Source organism: Suncus etruscus, chromosome 10 (assembly GCF_024139225.1).
Source record: "Suncus etruscus isolate mSunEtr1 chromosome 10, mSunEtr1.pri.cur, whole genome shotgun sequence".
Classification (NCBI taxonomy): domain Eukaryota; kingdom Metazoa; phylum Chordata; class Mammalia; order Eulipotyphla; family Soricidae; genus Suncus; species Suncus etruscus.
Window position 1 is genome coordinate 27,440,513 of NC_064857.1, and position 21,564 is coordinate 27,462,076.

The following is a 21,564-nucleotide window of genomic DNA, read 5'->3' on the forward strand; positions in this document are numbered from 1 at the left end:
TTGATTTGTTTTAGTAAATCAGCATGTTAATTATTTTCTTGGTAAGAATAGAGAAGATCAGCATAGGAAGCAGCAATGGTCGAGAATATGCTTTTATGCCACAGCACAAAACACAAAGGGCAATCGCTTATACTAAATAGCTAACTTCCAGAGGTACTTAAATGGCACATGTTGGCACATACGCATAAGTGTGTTTATTAATTAGTATATGAGAAAAATATAAAAATAGAAGAAGTAGAAAACCCTAGACAAGTTAAAATACAGAAAAAATGTCAGCAAAGTTATTTGATTTCAGGCAATATCTGATATATCAAACAGTAGTCTTCATAATGAGGTATAAAGTAAAAGTAGCTCTGGACACCAACTATGTCGAAAGGCAGCAGGTATCTTCAGAACTCTTTACCAGGGTTAGAGTTAATTGATTATATGCTTGTACGTCTCCTGGTTATAAGATTTCTCATGTATTAACAACATTATAAAAATACCATTCTCTAAATATTTACATAAACATAATAAATGAATCGTGGACTTTGTACAAGTACTCGAATAACGAAATTCTTTAAGAACCACTTGCAGTTTCTTCTCCCTACTTCATAGACCTGTAAAGTAGAAACAAAAGAAAATAAGCTTAATGGTGTGCTTATAATATAGCATAATAAAAGGAAATATTGATATTTCAATGCTTGCCTATACACTGTACTTTTATAATGACACTGACCTTAGAATATTGTTTTTGTTAGCTGTGTTTTGCTACCATATGTTAACTTTTGCTACCTGTAGAGTGTTCTATATCTATAAGTAGAATTAGTTAACTATTTCAGATAATTAAATCAGATAGTCTTTTCCTCAAGTCTAGTGATTCATAATAAGCAGTTACTATCCTGAAGGAATTATAAAAATTGAATAACTAAATTTAGAAAAGGTTGGCATATGGAAGATGAGACGTATCAATTCTATTTCAATATTGAAACTATCTGACCATAGTTATTACTGGGAATGATTTTTCTTACTTTCAAGAAGAATCTAAATATTCACATTTATAGAGACTTGCTTTTTTTGTTCTGCTTTGTACCTTAGGATGCGTATATTTCTGATTCACCTACTAGAACATAAAGTTTTCAAAAATGTCAATCTAAAAATGATTCATAGTGGGGTGCCTGAGAGATAGCATGGAGGTAAGGCGTTTGCCTTGTGTGCAGAAGGACAGTGGTTCAAATCCCGGCGTCCCATATGGTCCCCTGAGCCTGCCAGGAGTGAACCCTGAGCGCTGCCGGGTGTGACCAAAAAAAATAAAAATAAAAATTATTCATAGAACCTGATAAAGCATTTTGGGATACTATTTTCTCAAGTATTTGTTTAGTAAAGAGATACAATCTAATTAGAAAAAATCTAATTTTTTATATATTTGTACATGTATTTCCTTTAATAAAATGCTAACTCTATGTCAATAATTCCAGCTAAATTCTTTCTGATCAAGTGTTAAAATATTTCAAATTTTAATCTCAAATATCATGTTACCTTCCCTTTAACTACTTACTAGTCAAGGAGAAAATCTTCTGTTGCATGCATTTAATCTAATATTTAATGCAACAAGAAGCAACTGCATTTATGTAATTACTCACTGTGTCCTTTCCTCATTAAGAAACACATGCCACTTATGTTCGCAATGTGTTTTTCTGTGGAAAAATGCCTATTCATTCTATACTGTTATTTTATAATAACAAAGAATTATTTGAAAATCATATTAATGGGAGTTTTTATGCATATAATGCAAAAACATTTAAAAGAATTAAAAACTTAATCCTTATCTTTTTCTATAATCAAAGAATTATTATGTGAAAAATATATTGAATTTTTGTCTTCAATACAAGAAATAAGATTATACTGGGAGCAAAATGTGAGAATAATTTCTTTGAAAAGAAATGTCTTTTTACATCTTAAGCAATATAATTTTATTATAGAAAAACCTATCTGATAAATATATATATACATCTGTCAAGTAAAAACATTGATAGAAATTTTGTTAATATTAGCATAGTCATTCTACAAATGTAAATAATTCTACAAATATTTTTAGAAGATAGAGACATATATGCAATAAAATGATTCTAATGATCATATTGTCTTGTGACTCATTCTTCATGTACATAATACAAATTTTCCCAATATATATATATATATATATATATATATATATTGGGATATATATATCCCAATATATATTTATATATATATAAATATATAGATGAATGTCTTGTGACTCATTCTTCATGTACATAATACAAATTTTCCCAATATATATATATATAGGGATATATATATATCCCAATATATATTTATATATATATATAAATATATAGATGAATGAATTCAGTATAAGTACAGGTATGATTTAGCTAACAAATAGCTTATCCTATTTTGCAATGCATTTGTACTTGTTTTACAATAGCATTTGTAATTGCAATACATTTGTAATTGGAATAGCATTTGTAACTCAGTATTCGGTTGTATAGATTGTTATATCTTTAAAAGCAATTGACTTTATTTAGTCATTGTTTCCATATACAAAGTGATTTATGGTAAAGAATTTTTATTACATTTATACAAAGTTGTAATGATCATAATTTTTTGAGAACTACAGTGATGCATTGAAGAAAATATCTCTCTGATTCTTAATAACAGGGATCAAAACCTGGGTCTCACATGCAAACCATACTATCACTGAGCCACATCCTTTGTCCCATAAATTATTTCTTTATGTGACTTTCTAATATAAAATTGTTCTGTAAGTAAGAAATTAAAACTAAAATTTAAGTGGAGATCAAATGAAGAAGTGTACTTCTAATTACTTGTAATATACATATAGAAATACGTCTCATTGGGAGGGGCAATCCAGGGAAGAGGATGAGGAGAGCACTGGATTTGAAGACAAGAAGACTGCTTTAATGTTCTTTCTAATTCTGATATTCTGTGATTCTAGGTGCTAAGCATTAACTCTCCTCTTAGATATTCTTTGTTACATACAAAGAATCACTTTAATTATGCAGTATATAGTGTAAGCTCATGTCTATGTAAATAAAATAATTCTGAGGTGCTAAAAGTTTGGGAGATGTTAAGTGGCATGCATAAGCTGTTTTATGCAATGGGGAACTATATCTTTTGGTGTGTGTGTGTGTGTGTGTGTGTGTGTGTGTTTAGTTTTGTATTCTTTTATTTTGGTTTGGTTTTGGGGCCACACCCGGTGAAGCTCAGGAGTTACTCCTGGCTATGCGCTTAGAAATCGCTCCTGGCTTGGGGGACCATATGGAACGCTGGGGGATCGAACCGTGGTCTGTCCTATGCTAGCATGTGCAAGGCTGAGCCCGGGGAACTATGTTTTTAATCTGACATCTAGCTAAAGGTAATAATCCTGCCAGGAAGAAAGGATTGAAAATTTCCATCTCAGCACCTCAACATAGGGTAATATAGACTCAGCTAAGAGCTGAGTGACATCAATAAAAAATAAACACACAAAGCACCCGAAGAAAAATATTTTTCTCATGAGATGTCCTAAAATTAAAAAGAAATCTTACTTTGAACAGTGGCAGATAATACCCATAATATTAGATATTAATATTAAGAGCCCTGATCAAACATACCAGAGTAGACCAGAGTAGGACAAGAAGAACATGGAACGCAAAGAAGATCTGAAGAACCTGCACAATAAAAAAGAGAGATGATGTAAAGGACTAAGAAAAATAATCTATTAAGTTGTAGTGGCTTTCTCAAATTCTAGTGAAGATGAAATAAAATTAGTATCAAAACTTTATTGATATGATGCAATAAACTGTAGCCTATTCATATTTGAGTAGATTAATTGCTGACTGATAGAATCTTAGAAATGTGGGGTATTTGTTATTAGAAACTAGCAATAAATGATAGTCCATCTATTATTGTAAATGACGATTATTACTTTTGTTGGCATACTACAAAGGATTTGTGAAGAAGTTCTAAGCAGAAAACTTTAAAAATGTAGCATAATCATTCTTGTTGGGATTATATTTATTATAGCCAATATTACAGTAGATATAATAAATATAAAGCAACAATAAATAGAATAAACTAACATTTATCCTAAAGTAAAATACAATCACAAAATCTTAGAAATATTAGAAAATCTTGGAAAATGTTAGAAATATTTTTAGAATTTGAGTGATTTTATTTATAAATAAAATACTATAAAACAAGAAAACAAGAAAAAGAGACGTAATAAAGAAACTGAAGCACTAATACATTTGGTTAGGAAAAATCTGCTTTTAATAGAAATGTTAACTTGATTTAGTAATATTTACATAGTTCTCCAAATTATTATCTACAGGAAAAGTCATCCAGAAAATTAAGGGTGGCATATATGATAAACATAAAAATTAAAAATTGGACAGAATAAAATAAATAACTTGTAGTAATTATACTTAGCCTGTTTTCAATTCTATACTGCTATTAAAATAGAACACTGTTCAAAATATGTTGTCAAATTTCTACAAAAGAAAATGTTTGAAATGTTGACTATATATTTCTAAAACTAGATGTCAACATCATGTAATTAAACGTTCTTCAGACCAAATACATAGCTTTTCATTGTATTCTTAAACATAAATGCTATGACTTTCCTCTTCGTCTTAGATATAAAGATATCCTTTCATTAACATATATAATTTTTTAAGGATTTTCTATGATTTACTTAGAATGATAGATTATGAATTTGCCTACACATATTTCCAAAATTGTATCGGAGAATACAATTTTAAATATCTATTTGGCAATAGATGTATTCATTACATATTTATTTAATATACAATTTAATATCTCATACATATAATAATTGAATTTTGCTTAAAAGTGACTTGAAGATCACTTGAGAATTGGCTAAGTCTGAGATGTTCCATCTTCTACTAATTCAATCAAGCCATAATGTCTAACAAATGAATGGCCTATTGATATATATGTAAAAAAAGGCTGACATGTTAAATGAGATTTTAAATGATATTGTCAATGTGTTAATCTTTTCAGTAGTAACTATAGATTTCTCAGAATCTCAATGAATTCATGCATCAGAACAGCTTTTACACCAAAAGCTACATATATATTTAAGTTGTATTGCCCTGTGTGATTTTGCAGCACATTCCCTGAATAAAACTGCACCATAGCTTTCTCTTGAAAAATAACAAAAAAAGAAGAAGAAAGAAAAGTTGATTTTTATAGAAGTTGACTATATGCAGAAAGAAACGAGGGACAATAATGGAGAAAAGTGAATAGTGGATGCTGGTGATGTGATTGGTGTTGGAACAGTTGTAGAATTGAAAATAATGAATAACTTGGTAACTGTAACTTGAGGTCATTGGCTACATAGTAGATATTATGATCAGTAGGAAAGAATTAAGAACCCAGAAATAAATTCTATCTTATACAAATTGTTTATTTGTGACAAAGGAGCCAATATAATAAAATAAAGACTGAAAAACTTCAATAATGTTGAGAAAATGCTTCACCCACATGCAAAAGAATAATTTTGGATGAGCATCTCTATTTACAGTAGTGAATTGAAATGTATTTAAGACTTAGATGTTAGACCCAAATTCCATAAAACATATTGAAAAAAAAAAGCATAGGCCAAAAAGGCCATCTGTCTTTTTAATTTGAGGAAATTACTCTTCATTTTTTCCTCCCCATTTTGGATGGGGTTAGATAAATTATTTCTTGTTGATTTCTGTCAGACTTATATAGCTTAGATGTTTAGCCCCTTACTTGATTGATGGTTTTTGGGTAAATAGTTTCTCCCATTCTGTGGGTGACCTATGTATCCTGGTACAATTTCCTTTGAGGTGCAGAAGCTTCTAATTTAATGTATTCCCATTGATTTATCTGTGCTTTCACTTGTTTGGTCAGTAGTTTGAGAGATTTACTCATTTCACTCAGCATAAGAGTCTTCATGTCTAGCCATGAATAGGCAAATGCCATGACTTCTTTCTTCCTTGTAGCTGCATGGTATTCTATTGTGTAGATTTAGCACTGTTTCTTTAGTCACTCATCTGTTGTCAGGCACCTGGATTGTTTTCAGATTCTGTCTATTGTAAATAGAGCTGAAATGAGCATAGGAGTGCAGAGGACATGTTTTATTATACTTTTGTGCTCCTATGGTATATCTCTAGTATTGCTGCATAATATGGGATCTCAATTTCCAATTTTTTGAGGAATATCTATATTGTTTTCCAGAAAGGCTAAACTAAATAGCATTCCCACCAGCATAAATGAAAGTTGCTTTCTCTCCATATCCACAAAAGCACTGGTCGTTCTCGTTCTTTTGATGTTTGCCAGTTTCTTTGACATGAGATGTACCTCATTGTTGTTTTGATTTGAATTTCCCTGATGATTAGTAATATGGAGTATATTCATTTTGTTTGCCTTTTGGCCTTCTGTATTTTTTCTTTGAGGAAATGACTTCATTTTTTCCTCCCCATTTTTTTGTTTTTGTTTTTGTTTTAGGGTCACACCCCGCAGTGCTCAGGGGTTATTCTTGGCTCTACACTCAGAAATTGCTCCTGGCAGGCTCGAGGACGATATGGGATGCCAGGAAGTCCTTCTGCATGCAAAGCAGAAGCCCTACCTCCATGTTATCTCTCCTTACTCATTCCTCCCCATTTTTGATGGGGTTAGATAATTTATTTCTTGTTGATTTCTGACAGTACTTTATATATCTTAAATGTTAGCCCTTTGCCTGATGAGTTTTGGGTAAACAGTTTCTCCCATTCCGTGGGTGGCCTTTGTAGTATGGTACAATTTTCTTTGAGGCGCAGAAGCTTCTAGTTTAATGTACTCCCATTTGTTTATTTCTGCATTTTTTGCGGGGGGGGGGCGGGTCACACCTGGCAGCGTTCAGGAGTTATTCCTGGCTCTGAACTCAGAAATCGCTTCTGGCAGGCTCGGGGGACCATATGGGATGCTGGGATTCGAACCACCGTCCCCATCCATCCTGGATCAGCTGCTTGCAAGGCAAACGCCCTACCGCTGTCTCTCCAGCCCCAAGTTTATCTCTGCTTTCATTTGTTTGGACAGTGGTATTTTCTCCTTGAAGATGCCTTTGGTCTCAATGTTATGGAATATTTTGTCTATGTTTTCTCCTATATATCTTATAATTTCAGAACTGATTTCAAGGACTTTAATCCATTTTGATTTGACCTTTGTGTATGGTGCTAGATAGAGGTCTGATTTTTGCATGTGATTGACCAGTTGTTTCAACACCACTTGTTGAAGGAACTTTCTCCATTTTTCTTTTCTTGCCCTTTTATCAAATATTAATTTGTTATACACCTGGGGATCATTCTCTAAATATTCAAGTCTATTTCTTTGATCTGAGGGTCTGTCTTTATTTCAATAGCATGCTGTTTTAATAACTACTGCTTTTTAGTACAATTTAAAATTGGAAAAAGTAATGCCTCCCATCTTTTGTTTCCCCTAAGGCAGGGGTCTCAAACTCAATTTACTTGGGGACCGCAGGAGGAAAAGTCGGGGTGAGGCAGGGCCGCATAAGGGATTTTGCTTACTAATATTCGCAATAAAAAAATCACATTAGTAAGAAGAAAATTGCAAAAAATTGCATTAAACATTTGCAAACCCCAAACAGAATTGCTCAGGGTATATGAATGTTTAATGTGATTTTTTCTTACTAATGCGATTTTTATTGTGAATATTTGGTAAGCAAATAATCGCGAATACTGTGATATTTGAAGGCTGGCGTGGGCCAGAAATGTTGTACGGAGGGCCACAAACGGCCCGCGGGCCGCGAGTTTGAGACCCCTGCCCTAAGGGTTGCTTTATCAGAGTAGAGTTGACAAGGCTGTCTAGACCATAGCTCTATTGCCTGCTAACTTCTGTTCTCCTGGTTTTCTTATTTTGTGAATAAAGTAAGATAAGACTTCATATTCTTAAATATTCTAATTTCTTTGTTTGGAATTAGAAGGTATATGCAAAGAAATTAGAATATTTAAAAATATAAAGTCTTATCTTGCTTTATCCACAAAATAAGGAAACCAGGAGAACAGAAGTTAGCAGGCAATAGAACTAAGGTCCAGACAGCCTTGTCAACTGTACTCTGATAAAGCAACCCTTAGAGGAAACAAAAGATGGGAGCATTACTTTTTAAAAAAATAAGAGGTCACAAGGACATAGAGACATATATCCTGTTCATGGATTGGGAGGATTACCATCATTAAACTGGCAATAATCTCCAAAGATTTGTACAGATTTAATGAAATCCCTTTAAGTACACCCAGGACATTTTTCAAAGAAGTGGATCAAAACTCCTTAAATACAACTGGAATAATAAACTTCCTTTTTAGGACAAAAAGGGTTAGATACAAAAAGCAGGTATAAGCATAGGAAATTACAGAATTTTGGTTACAAAACCTGACCTTTGTGTTCCATGAGCTACAGCAGTGGGGCTGGTGTAACTAGTTGTTGACTTCCCTTTTCAATCCCCACTTCTTGTAGTAAGGCTTCTAATCCTAGAAGCCATTGTGATAGGGAACCTCATCTCCTGGATATTCCTGGTCAGAATTGCCTGTGTGAGCTAATTTTTGGCACTGTTGGCGTAATACCATAAGCTTGACTTCCCCAACCTGAGCCCGAATGAATGTATTGAGGCGATTGATTATGCATGGCCCGATGGCTACCAGGTGTAGGAGGCCCAAAAGGGGCCCCAGAAGGGGTATTAGATAGGGGAGAATCCCACCCCATAAAGACCATAAGGGATTGTCTAATAGCTCCTTTTTTTTTTTTTTTGGCTAGCTCCTCTTGATGATGTCTGATTCTGTCTCGCACTACTCTCGATTTGTTAGTATAGAAACATTCTTCTTGCAAGGCCACACAAAGCCCTCCTTTCTCTGCCAAGATTAAATCTAATCCTTGCCTGTTTTGTAATACCACTTCAGCCAAGGAGTCGAGCTGGTCCTGCAGATCACTAACAGATTGATATACCATCTCCACATCTGAAATTAACTGTTGCGAGAGTCTGTTATACCTGTCTATTGATATTGCTAGACCTGCTCCCCCAGTGGCCAGGCCCACAACCCCCCTTATCCATAGTCTGGGTAAGAGAGTGTCATTCTTGCTAGTTGCTGTGCAGTCATGGTCACTGCTGTAGTAACATCAGGACTGTCTGCCTTCTGTTCTGGTCCTATGAGCTAACTCAGCTGGATCTTCAGGGCTTTCTTCTTATTCAGGCTGTGACTTTCACCATGAAGATAAAGAGGTTTCTGCTTTCTTTTTTTTCAATCCTGAAACTTAAAGGGCTGTTGAGGTAGAGAGAACAATAGAACCCTAAATTTCAGTTGCCTTTTCTGCACTGGGTCAGACAGAGATTAAGAAATTTTACATCTAATAATAATTTTCTTACTTTTAACATTACCAAGGGAAGCACAATTTTTGATTCTTTCCTTATACTACCCATCTTTGTTAAATGTTAGGGTTGGTAATTTTGCTACCTGCTCCAACCTCTGGGATAGATAGGTATAATGTTATTTTTAATTGTCAACTTGGCTTATTAATTTCTGTGGCCTTTCTTTTCCCCTTATTTCCCTGGTAGCTTTTTCTGATGGCCATTCTGCTTCATATTTTTTTTTTTTTTTGGTTTTTGGGCCACACCCGGTAACGCTCAGGGGTTACTCCTGGCTATGTGCTCAGAAGTTGCTCCTGGCTTGGGGGACCATATGGGACACCGGGGGATCGAACCACGGTCCGTCCAAGGTTAGCGCAGGCAAGGCAGGCACCTTACCTTTAGCGCCACCGCCCGGCCCCTCTGCTTCATATTTTCCCTAGAAATTTCATCACCCTAGAAGTCATTAAAGGAACGTGGTTGAAGATCAATTTTCTGTAGCTATTTCAGGCTGGCAAGGGACTGTAGTTTCAATTTCTAGATAGGGTGAAATCTCATATTTCCCTAAATGAGCAGTTAACTGGTTTACTTCTGCAGTCTTAACACCTGAAAAGGATTAGATTAATTAGATAGGGAAATATTATTTAACCCAATCAGGCCCAGGAGCAGTAAATGGAACAATTTGAATAGTACAGTTGTCCTTATTATCTGTAATGATAGTACAAATTAAACACCACTAATTAAAGCATTATAGTATTATTAATAAACACATCTTTGAGTTACTTTAGTCAGAATAATGCTTGCATTTGAATTTTATGATCTGGTCTAGTACAACTAGTAAGAACATTTTCACATAAGTTACTTCAAAGAAGTGGGTTTTAAGTTAGGCCCACTAGAATTTTAATTAGCTACAAAACTGTTTTTCTCTTTACCTTTACCTTGTACCTTGTCAGATATTTGAATAACTTTTGGCTCTTTTCTTTGCACAATATACAGCATTGTTGGAGAAATCTTCATCTGGGGCACCCCCACTACTTACAGAGCTTTTCTGAGGATAGGTTGTAGACACAGTAGGTTTATCATGTCACAATCACTCAGGTTTGGCTGATGAGTTGGTCAGTTCAGCATGTTGATCTTGAGGATGGTTGTGGGCATCTCACCCTCTTGCAGCAACTTCAGAGGTGGCCTGTCTGTTCCACTTCTCTTCAGATTTGGAAGAGACTGACCTTGAATCCTCTTCTCTTGAGACTAAGGGTGGAGGGTGAGAGCAGGGCCCACAGGCTGTGGCCAGTTAATGCTGCTTCAGAATCTCCTAGGAAATCTCCATTTCCTTACTCAGGCCATTCATCTCGGTATCTTTCTGGTCTTTACAGCCAAATGCTTAAGGGTGCCTGCTTGTCATACCACCTCAACTCCAATTATTCCTCTGAAAGAGGGCTTTGGTGTCCTCTTACTAATTTTATGGTTTCCTGTCTGCATGGGGATTACTCCTCATGCAGAGAGGAATGTCATCTGCTTGTATCTTGTGCAAAGCAAAATGATGCTGGGACATAAAATAGGACTGAAAGGTTCTAGGAAAAGAGAAAAGGCAAATATTACTTAACCATATAGAAAATAAAAGTTTACTTAGTCTTCTGTCCTCGGTTTATAGGCAGAAGGCACCAGAAATTTACGTTACACAAATTAATTCTGAATACCAGGAAGAATGGTCACTACTGGCAGATTTTAGACTTTTAAAGAATTTAAATTATAATTTAATTATAATTAACAATCACCAATTTTTAAAAACTTTTAAACTGAACTTTAATGATTCTTTTAAATTCTTGACTATTTTCCTTAAAAATAGATTTTATTTTTTTAGATGTTCATAAGATTTCTTATTACCCCATTCTTCACTCAATAGTATGAAAACACCATAACATCCTTAAAAACATTTACACTTCTTTTTTGTTAACCTAAAGGCATATCAATAATAATCATTTAGTTTAATTATACAGATTTTTCCTAGTACACATTTTTAATTCCTTTTGCACATCTTTAAATTTTCTGCATTCAGCCACTTTCCTTTTTGCATGCAGGGCAAACGCCCTACCTTCATGCTATTTCTTTCGGCCCCTTCCTTTTCTAACTTTTTCACTCATCCTCTGGGGCAGTCTTGCTGCCAATGACCGCCATGTGCACCCAATTTAGAGCCATCCTTTTTTAAAGATTAGCTCCAAGTTAACAGCCTAGAACCCAGTACTTGGGCCCTAGGAACAGAAGCTTTAAATTGTTTACTGCCAATTTGGAACCACCTTGCTAAATATTCTCACATCTAGCGGGACCAAATTTTTTTTGCACTTATTAAAGATATTTTAACACAGTTATGTTGATTTCTTTTTTTAGATATTTACAACCTAGTACCATCAAAATTTTCACATTAAAGCTATTTTAAGACCCACCATTAAGTTTGGTTAGATAAACTTGACATAGAATTGAGTTACTTTAACAACAACACATTGAGTTACTTTAACAACAACATGCATTTACAAAATTAACAATATTGTTTAAAAAGGCCAATCACAATAATTTGCAACATTTTCTACCCAATTGTTCATCTTAAGAAACTTCTAAGTCAGAGAAATTTAAATGCTCATTTTTTTTCCTTTTTGACTCCCAGCCTTTAACTAAATAAAGACTTTCTTCCTTAGTCCAGTCCTTCTTTTGATATGTAAAGGACCCACTGGAATTACTCTGTCTACACCCACACACACCCCTAGCCAGATGAGTCTGGGAAGACAATAACTAGCCCCTGCTTTGGGGCTAGGTGAATTCCTTTTTTTTTTTAGATAAACTCCCGTTTTCCAGGATGGGGAGTTAAAAAAAAAAGCACTTTTTTTTCCAGCCGAAAAGCAGCCAGTTAGCCTTTGCTCCTTTCTCTAGTCACATGTTCATCTTTTTCTGGCCTTAACTAACACATGGCAGGAAATCTGGGTGATTGCAAAGTCCAGAAATTCTCCAGGGAAAATTTATCCCTGATGGATATTGAGAAATCTGGAGTTTACGATTTCCAACACCCTCTGCCATGTCCCTAGAATAACAAAGCCAGTTTAACACACAATTTTTGGCCTAAGGAGAGGTAGCATTTTTTTAGAGTTTCCTTCGATGTTTAAATTAGACAAAGAAAACACGGAACACAGAACCACAGACAAAAAACAAACAAACAAAAAACAGACAGACTGACAATGGCGCCACACTGGAACATTTCCAACGAATGCATTCCTTAACACTTTTAGCCTTTAGAATCAAGTCATGATGGAATGACCCCCTAGCAGGCCATCTAACCTTAAAAGTGGGCCACTCTGCTGCACAAGTGGTTTGCCATTTTCCATTCTTGATGACCAGGGAATGATTTCGTGCAGGAGTCCTTACTTCTGACCAGTGGTCCAGAGTAAGAGACAAAGGGGTGGTTTGCTGCTGACCCATAATGGAAGAAATAGAAAATCAAAGGAATAGATGAGGGAAAGATGGGAGAGGACAAAGGAAGTGAAGAAAGAAGAGTTCAAGGAAATAAAGCCAACACACACATACACACTTACACAAAAGGAAAAACAAAAATCTCAAAACAAAGATCTCCAATTAAAAGAAATAGGGTTCACCACGGCAGCCTGGGAATGTCTTGCTGCAGCAAAATCGAACTCCTGAGGTGCCTCCAGGGTCATGACCTATAGTTTTTGAACCCGTCAGTTCACTACCACCTGGAATCCACATCGAGTGGGGACTCTCAAGTCCTCAGTCACACTACTATTCCCTTATTTCTATTTCCAACACATGTCAAATCACGACCAACATCACAAGACACACTGCTATTTCCAACACACATCAAATCATGACCCACAACACAAGACACACTGCTTAGAACCCACAGAGTCGGTTCACCACTCCACTTCAGACAGATCAAGGACTCCGGGATGGCTCGCCAAAAATGTAAGGCTCGGTAGTCCAGATGCTGCTCCGACTCAGAGAAATGAAGAGACAGTCACTCAGGCAAAATCTCAAGTGGGTTCTTTATTCTGGCCGGCCAGGGTCCAGTGCCCGTTCAGAATCAAACAGAGGCAAAAGACCACACGGCTTTCTTTGTTCATCCTTATATACCATAAGAAGGGGAGACAGGGAGAAGGGGTAGGGATGATTTCCTTTTAAAGGCATAACATCCGCTGAGACATTCTAAGGTAGTACAAGTTCCTTTTAAGGGCATAACATCCACTGAGGTAGTACAAGTTCCTTATAAGGGCATAACATCTGCTGAGGTAGCACAAGTTATCACATGAGCTTAGGGTTGGTATAAACTTCCTTTTTAGGACAAAAAGGGTTAGATACAAAAAGCAGGTATAAGCATAGAAAATTACAGAATTCTGGTTATAAAACCTGACCTTTAAGTTCCATGAGCTACAGCAGTGGGGGCTGGTGTAACTAGTTTTTGACTTCCCTTTTCAACTTTTCCAGATTTATTTTACTCAAGTTTCCTGTAAGTGTACATGTCTTCCCCCAAACAGCATTAATTTTTCTATTTCTTGAGTAACATTGCATAACCAGTAATTTTCGACTCTTTTAGTTGATGCCTATACTGTACTTCTCACTGATTATATAACATTTCCTCATCTCTGATTTTTAAAATTTTACCCATCTGTCCAGTTTCTCCTCATAAAAACCTCTCTAATCATAAGATCCTACAGCCAGCACAATGTAATATTTATCTTTGGCTTTTTAAATCTATATTTAAAAATTAATCTGCATCATGCATGTGTTAATGCTTAGATGTCTATGTAACTTCATAGAGAAAATAAAAATTCTCTTTTTTGATTTTTTCCCACACTATCAAGAGATACATATGGCAATTCTGCTCCTTTATTTCTTTCTTTTTCTGATATGTTGATTTTTCAAAATCCATAAATCTGATTATTCTGAGGTAGTAAGTGGCCCATCAAGCACAGGTAAATGTAATGTAGAATCAAATCAGATCTAATTTGTTTAGGTGTAAAAATCTGAGACAAATATGATAGTACAATGGGTAAGGTGCTTGCATTGCATTGCATATGGTACCTAAAGCCTTGCAGGAATGATTTCTATTTACAGAGCCAGGGATTACTCCTGAACATCTCCAGGTGTGTCTCCAAAACCAAAACAATTTTAAAAATGGTAGAGTTTTTTTTTAATTTGTAAAGGTGAGTATGTCAGTGTCCCAAAGAAAATAAAGGGAAATGATGGAAAAGTTGGCTTGTGAAAATATCATACTCAAGTTATTATAATAAATGAAAATGCATCAAAGAAAGTCCATAGAAAACAGTAGTCCATCCAATGTATTCTTCTGATTTGTCAAAAATGTTCTTCATCTGATATAAAGCTGCTCAAGAATTTACAACTACTGAACTTAAAGAATAAGCTGTTACTCTGTTTTATTCTCATTATTTGAGCTGCAATTTTAGACCACACTTTGAGCAAACATAAGAAAAGCCCAAGACAAATAAAATGTGGTGAAAGTATTAAAAACAGATGCTCTCACTTATAAATTTTGAATTTTTAAAATAAAAATTTGGCCATGAATATCCTAGCTTTATTTTTAAATAATTCAATTTCATACAATACTAGAATCCAAAGAACTTTTCATTGAAAAAGAAAAGTACATCTATTTTGTTTAATAACAGCCTTTTCAGATAACTGTCATTAAAATTTCCTATTAGAATTATAATGTCAAGACGTTTTAATAAACAAAAGGTAGTATAAATCGTATATATTTAATTGCTGAGGATTGTGTCACATTGTCCTACTATAATTATTTGTAACTTGGTACTATGATGATATCCTAGTTGGTGAGATTATATAAGGTTATGTTTTATATGTTAATAAATGTTACATTTAACATTTTTTCTATAAGCTATGAAATTAATTGAATTTTCATATCAGGATTTTACCACAGATATGGAGACCAATTCAAAGTAAGAATGTAACATGAATAATACAGAAGCATTTGGTTTGTAGACTTGTATAAACTTATGTATGATCAAAATAATTCTCTATGTTCAGTTTTATAATAAAAGTGTTCAAGTTGATGTATAATATTTTTATTAAGAGACAAAAAATGTTCATCACACACATATAGGTTAAAAATAACTCCTTATTTTGATAAGGATAAAATGACACCATATTATGATGATGACATGAACAAACAAATGTTGATATGCCAAAATACTTAAGAGTGCCTGGAATAAGTTAAGATGAGCTGAGACTTAAATTTTCTGCATAGTCACATAGATTGAAGATGAAAAATAAGAATTAAAAGTATCCAGACTTCCTTTGGCTTCAAAAATAACTCACAACAGTATGTTAGATGTTTGATCTGCATGTTGTCAATAACCTTCTGCTTCTAGTCTTTAATGTGATTAGCATGGAGTCTAGTAAAATAATACCTGAAACACTGTTCAAAATAAATATTGAGAAACTGCTATAAAAGATAAGCCGAATTTATGGGGTCGGTGAGGTGGCGCTAGAGGTAAGGTGTCTGCCTTGCAAGCGCTAGCCAAGTAAGGACTGTGGTTCGATCCCCCGGGGTCTCATATGGTCCCCCAAGCCAGGGGCAATTTTTGAGCACTTAGCCAGGAGTAACCCCTGAGCATCAAACGGGTGTGCCCCCCCCCAAAAAAAGCCGAATTTATGTGTAAATATATCCACATGTAGTACTTCCAACCCTGGATAAGCTGGTTTGAATCAGGGTAGCTGTGCAAATCAGTAAACCAAAATAGTCAGGAGGGAGAGAATTGTGGATTAAAATGTCACCATTGAAATCCAGACACACATTAAAGTTGTGACCACTAAATTAGAAACCACTAAATGTGACTTCTCTTGTGGTATTTGGGGCCACCAAACCAGCAACTAACTCCTTATATACCAGTTCAAATCCCAACCAGGTGGAGGAGGATCCTTTGAGTGAGAGGCAAAAATTATCTAGTCTAGGTGGAGTTTTACATATCAAAGGTATGTAAATGTAAATACATTTGAAAGAAAAGAAGAGGAAGCAGAGAAATGCCTTTTGGGGGTGTAAAAACAAGGTGTAATCCAACAGGCTAAGAAGAACAGTCATTTCTCAAAGGTAAAAACTTGGTCTCATTTTTGGAGAAATAGTAACATTCTGTAATTCACTGATTAGAACAAGCACTTTGGCGCTCAAGAATCTCAAAATTAACTGTGACTCCTTGGTTGGTGCAATCAGGTGCAATCATGAATGAAGTACAATTTTTAATGAAAGCAAATAAAACTGGCTATAAATGAGAACAAAATAATGAAGAGCCTATAAGTCCATCAAACATTATTTTCCTTTTCACCCATAGAAATTTTGAGAATTTTATTAGATTACCACATCCTAAAATATTAGAACTTAGTGTTTTTCAGAAGTTAATGTGAATTCTATAATATTGTCATTTAAAAAATAGAAATGCATAGACATTTGGATAAAGGAGCTCAAGTAAACAGACAACAAAGTTGGTGATAAAGTCAATCAGATCTTGTTTTAAGCCTATCCAAGGACTTCATTGGACACAATTTTTAGTAAAGTCGCTATAACATTTTTTCAACTTCATAATGTATAGTATTTTATCTCCTTTTAAAACAGGAGACTTATTATATTTGGCATGCTTATTTTAAAATACAGATCTAATTTATTCCTCTTGAAGAATTGATATTAAGTCAATCGTATGCTTACATTTAGAATCTTCCAAGTGTAGAGATTCGTAGAATACTAAAAGTTATTTAAAACCAAAATTAAGCCAAAGTCAACAGAATCAACATACCTAATCTACAACAAGCCATACTCAAAGGGAACCTGTTACATTAGCTATTGAGGAGGTAAACGGGGGAGGTATGGGATGCATGTTGGGAACAGGGGTGGAGAGAGGACAACACTGGTAGTTCACTGTCACTATGTACCTTAAATATACCTGTGAAAAACTTGTAATTTACCTTGGTCACAATATAAATTATTTTAAACATTATTTTAATAGATTTCAATGAATAATTATGAAAATAAATAACCATTTTCTCTACAACCCATTAGCATCATTGCATGTCTCTATTCTTTAAAATTAAAATTATACTGATATAATCAAAAAAATTGGAAAGTTCTTTTTATGAGTGGGTCTAGAGAACCCCATTGATCTGTTATTCTATAAAATCAATGTAACAATGACATAAATCACACTTTTAGAACTTTAAAACTTTCAATAACTCACAGATCATTTAAATAATAATAAAGACAGTGAATCATATGAAGTTTTTACTTATCTAATAATATTCTTGTAAGATATACAGTAACCTTGAAAATCTAAAACCTCACAAGATACAAGGCTGCTGTAAAAATATTAACTTAGTATTTACTAGAAGGGGAAAAGTCGTTTTGAAATTCCCTTAAAAATCCAAAATTAGTGCTTGCTTCGGCAGCACATATACTAAAATTGGAACGATACAGAGAAGATTAAGATTAGCATGGTCCCTGCGCAAGGATGACATGCGAATTCGTGAAGCGTTTTATATTTTTTAAATCATCTTAAAAAATCTAAAATTAGGGAAATTGTCTTTATTTGACATATTAAAGTTATTTGGAAAATTATAGCTTAAATGGCTTCACTAGCAGGAGCCTCCATTTACTGAGAAAAAGATGTTATCAAATTTCCAAAACAATCATAATTAGTATTTACAATATAGGTGCTAAGAAAGTGATAGCAGTTGTAGGCAAACAAGAGGCTTATCATGTAAACTTAAAAAGAAAATATGTGAATGAAATCTCCAAAGAAGACTTTGGAAAGCTCTGACATATGTCTGGAGATAGAAAAGGATCTATAGATGTGCAGTACTCTTCATATGGCTCAAATATGGAACCTGATATGGTTCTTTTTCTCATACTTGGTTGACTTAGAGGCTGTATCAATTGAATTGTAAATTGATGTAGTATTCATTCCATGCCGTATTTCCAATAATTATTGTAAAACTACCAAGCAGAGATGTCAGATGCTGCACAAAAAATAATATAAACTTATACAAGTTCAAAAAAATCATAACAACAAGAACAAATACAGTACTGAACAACTTTGTAAATCACAACGGTTTCAATATAATACAATTAAATTTAAAAAATTTTGCGGGGTTTCAATTTGTATTTATATTTTATAAAATTTATATTTTAGTCTGTGTATAGATTTGAATAGTGACATTTTAAAAATAAATTATGCTTTCATAAATTTAAAAAATGCAATGATTTTATATAATCATATAAATGACTATTATTAGCTATACATTGTTAAATAAAATTTAAGTAATAATTTATCAATAACTGATATGTTATTAATATAATAATCAATGATTATATGATTCACATATAGAAAACAAAAACAACTCATAGAAATTTTCCTGAGAAAATTGTTTCTCAACCTTTTGACTAAGATCATGTATAGAAGCTTAGATGATAAAATTATTTTAGATTATATCATATTATCAATATGTTCAAAGAAATCACTCAAAATGAACAGTTTCTATCAATAAAAAAAGAAATTAAAAAGGAGAAACATATTCTGTAATGAAAATGAAAAATTCACTACAGTGGCTTAATAACAGATCTGAATGAGATTAGAATCAAAGAATCAAGGTAAGTCAATTGAGATGCAGTCGTAAGAGATGGATAAAATGAAGAAAAGTTAGTGGCCGGGCTGTGGTGCTAAAGGTAAGGTGCCTGCCTTGCCTGCGCTAGCCTTGGACGGACCGTGGTTCGATCCCCCGGTGTCCCATATGGTCCCCCCAAGCCAGGAGCAACTTCTGAGCACATAGCCAGGAGTAACCCCTGAGCCGGGTGTGGCCCCCCCCAAAAAAAAATGAAGAAAAGTTAACAGCTACTCAAAGACGCTCTAGAAAATTATTAAGTGTGCCAATATACATATAATTTGTGTCTCAAAAGGAGAGGGAAGAAAAAAGGTCTGAGAATATTGGATAAATAAATATCAAAACAAAAATTTGTAAGTTTAAGAAAACTTTTCTTGAACATGTCAATGAAACTCAAAAAATTACTATAGAATAGACAGATATAAACTCATTTACATATCACGTTGCCAATGAGAGGAACAATATAGTCTTGAAAGAAAAAAATTAAAAATAGAAAACAAATCCCTTAGTATCTGACATTCCTATGAAGAATAGTACTAAGATTTTGAGATATTTGTTAAATTTAACCCTTTAACATTTATTTCTGGTAATTCAAAATACATTTTCTTTTTGATTTATTATTTGTATATTATCTTTTCCTTGGGATAAGAATTTTATTATATGTTGTATAAACATTTTAAATACTTAGTTTTATGATTTCATCTTCATAGTTTGATAGATCAAAATTTCCTGGTTAATACAATTATCTAAAAAATACTGTTGAACAGAACTCACTTTTAAAATATTTTATTTCAAATTTTAATTAAAGAAACTACTTTATATTACATCTTACTATTACTTGGGCTATAATTCAAAGGTTTAGAATGCATTTTTCATGCAGGATACTTGGATTCCGTCCCTAGAATTCCATGACTCCCCCAATCCATACCATGAGTAACCCCCAAATATTAAACATATTCCATATTATTCTGTAGATATACATCTTAGAAACATATATCACTCAAGTTTAGGAATTGAGTATCAATAATATACTTTTGGTAACCATTTTTTCCGGGGGAGGGAGTCACACCTGGCAGTGCACAGGGGTTACTTCTGGCTCTGAGCTCAGAAAACGTTCCTGGCAGGCACAGGGGACCATATGGGATGCAGAGATTCGAACCACTGTTTGTTCTGGGTTGGCCAAGTGCAAAACAAGAGCCCTACAACTGTGCTATTTCTCTAGCCCCAATTTTTGTTAATCTTTTATTTTACATACTGTTTATAATTAATAATGTATTGACTCACTAATATCACATTTTATATCTGATATTTGTCATGTTTCTTTTTTCCTTCCCCCCTTCTTTTCTTCTATCAGAAATTGATCTTTTTAAAAATTTAACTCAGTAATTATTACAAATTATCAACATGTTTTCCAAATAGTGTTTCCTTTTTATTTGACAACTTTCCTAAACTTGTTCTATTTTAAATACTTCCTTTAGTAAAATTTTGTGAATACTCATAATGGTAGTATATTCAGACAGAGAGGACATCCTCTCTATTAAATATATGTAACCAATTGAGAATATTCCTATATATTTATAAATAAATTCTATAATCTAAATTTTTTTCTTACATTTGACATAGTTTTTCTGATTCTTTTTCAATATTTACCTACTAATGATATTATATATATAAAGATGTAAATATAAAATACCATGTTTTCTAATTTGAGAATTAAAACTTTTATCTATTTCTGGGAAATATCATTTTGTCTCTCTACCATTGCTTTTATTTCCTCTCTAATATTTTCCTTTGGAGCCCGTAACAAGTGTGTATATATGCATATACAATTATATTTTATATATATATAAATGATGGATGTATATTACAGGTGGTGAAGAGTTTTTGATGTTAGAATCAAGGCAGTGGCTCAGACATTTGATCTCATGTTTGAAGTATCAACTTAAAAAATTTTAATGTTCTTTATTTTATTTTGATTTTTCAGGACCTCTTTCTAATTTCTCTAATTATCTAGATATTTTTAAAATGTAATACTTAACACACTGACTAAAATTTCAGTTTAAACTACCAGTTTTTCACTTATAGAAATCTATTTTTGGTCCCTCAAGTCGATTTCTGAGCACATAGCCAGGAATAACCCCAGAGCGTCACCTGGTGTAGTCCCCAAACTCCCTGACAAATTTATTTTTTTTTATTTTTGCCTTTTTTTCTTACTTTCTTATTCTTTCAGCATGACTTATTGACTTCTTTTTCTTGAAATGATTTTGAAATATTTTTAATATGATGTCTTTCTGAATAACCCATTACTCGAAATTCATGATTGTTAATTCAGTGTCTCACTTCTCCTCAGGCTTCCATATATTATTGTATTGTTTCATTTGTAATCATTCTTCCAGTGTCTCAGCTCTCACATTTATAGATGACAGTACTGAATGAATTCTAATAATGCAGTCCAAATTTTATGACTTTGGATT

At 33.6% G+C, this 21,564-nt stretch overlaps 1 protein-coding gene and 1 pseudogene across 1 annotated transcript in view; one reads left to right on the forward strand and one right to left on the reverse strand.

Annotated features, from left to right (window-relative positions):
• Positions 1-265: 265 nt before the first annotated feature.
• Positions 266-21,564, reverse strand: part of C10H8orf34 (chromosome 10 C8orf34 homolog) — a 340,888-nt gene continuing 319,589 nt past the window's right edge. Inside the window, 2 exon segments of the mRNA XM_049781860.1 lie at positions 266-599; positions 3,639-3,695. Of these exon segments, the coding sequence (XP_049637817.1) occupies positions 592-599; positions 3,639-3,695 (65 nt within the window). The 3' untranslated portion in view covers positions 266-591.
• LOC126021532 (uncharacterized) lies at positions 17,863-17,975 on the forward strand (annotated as a pseudogene).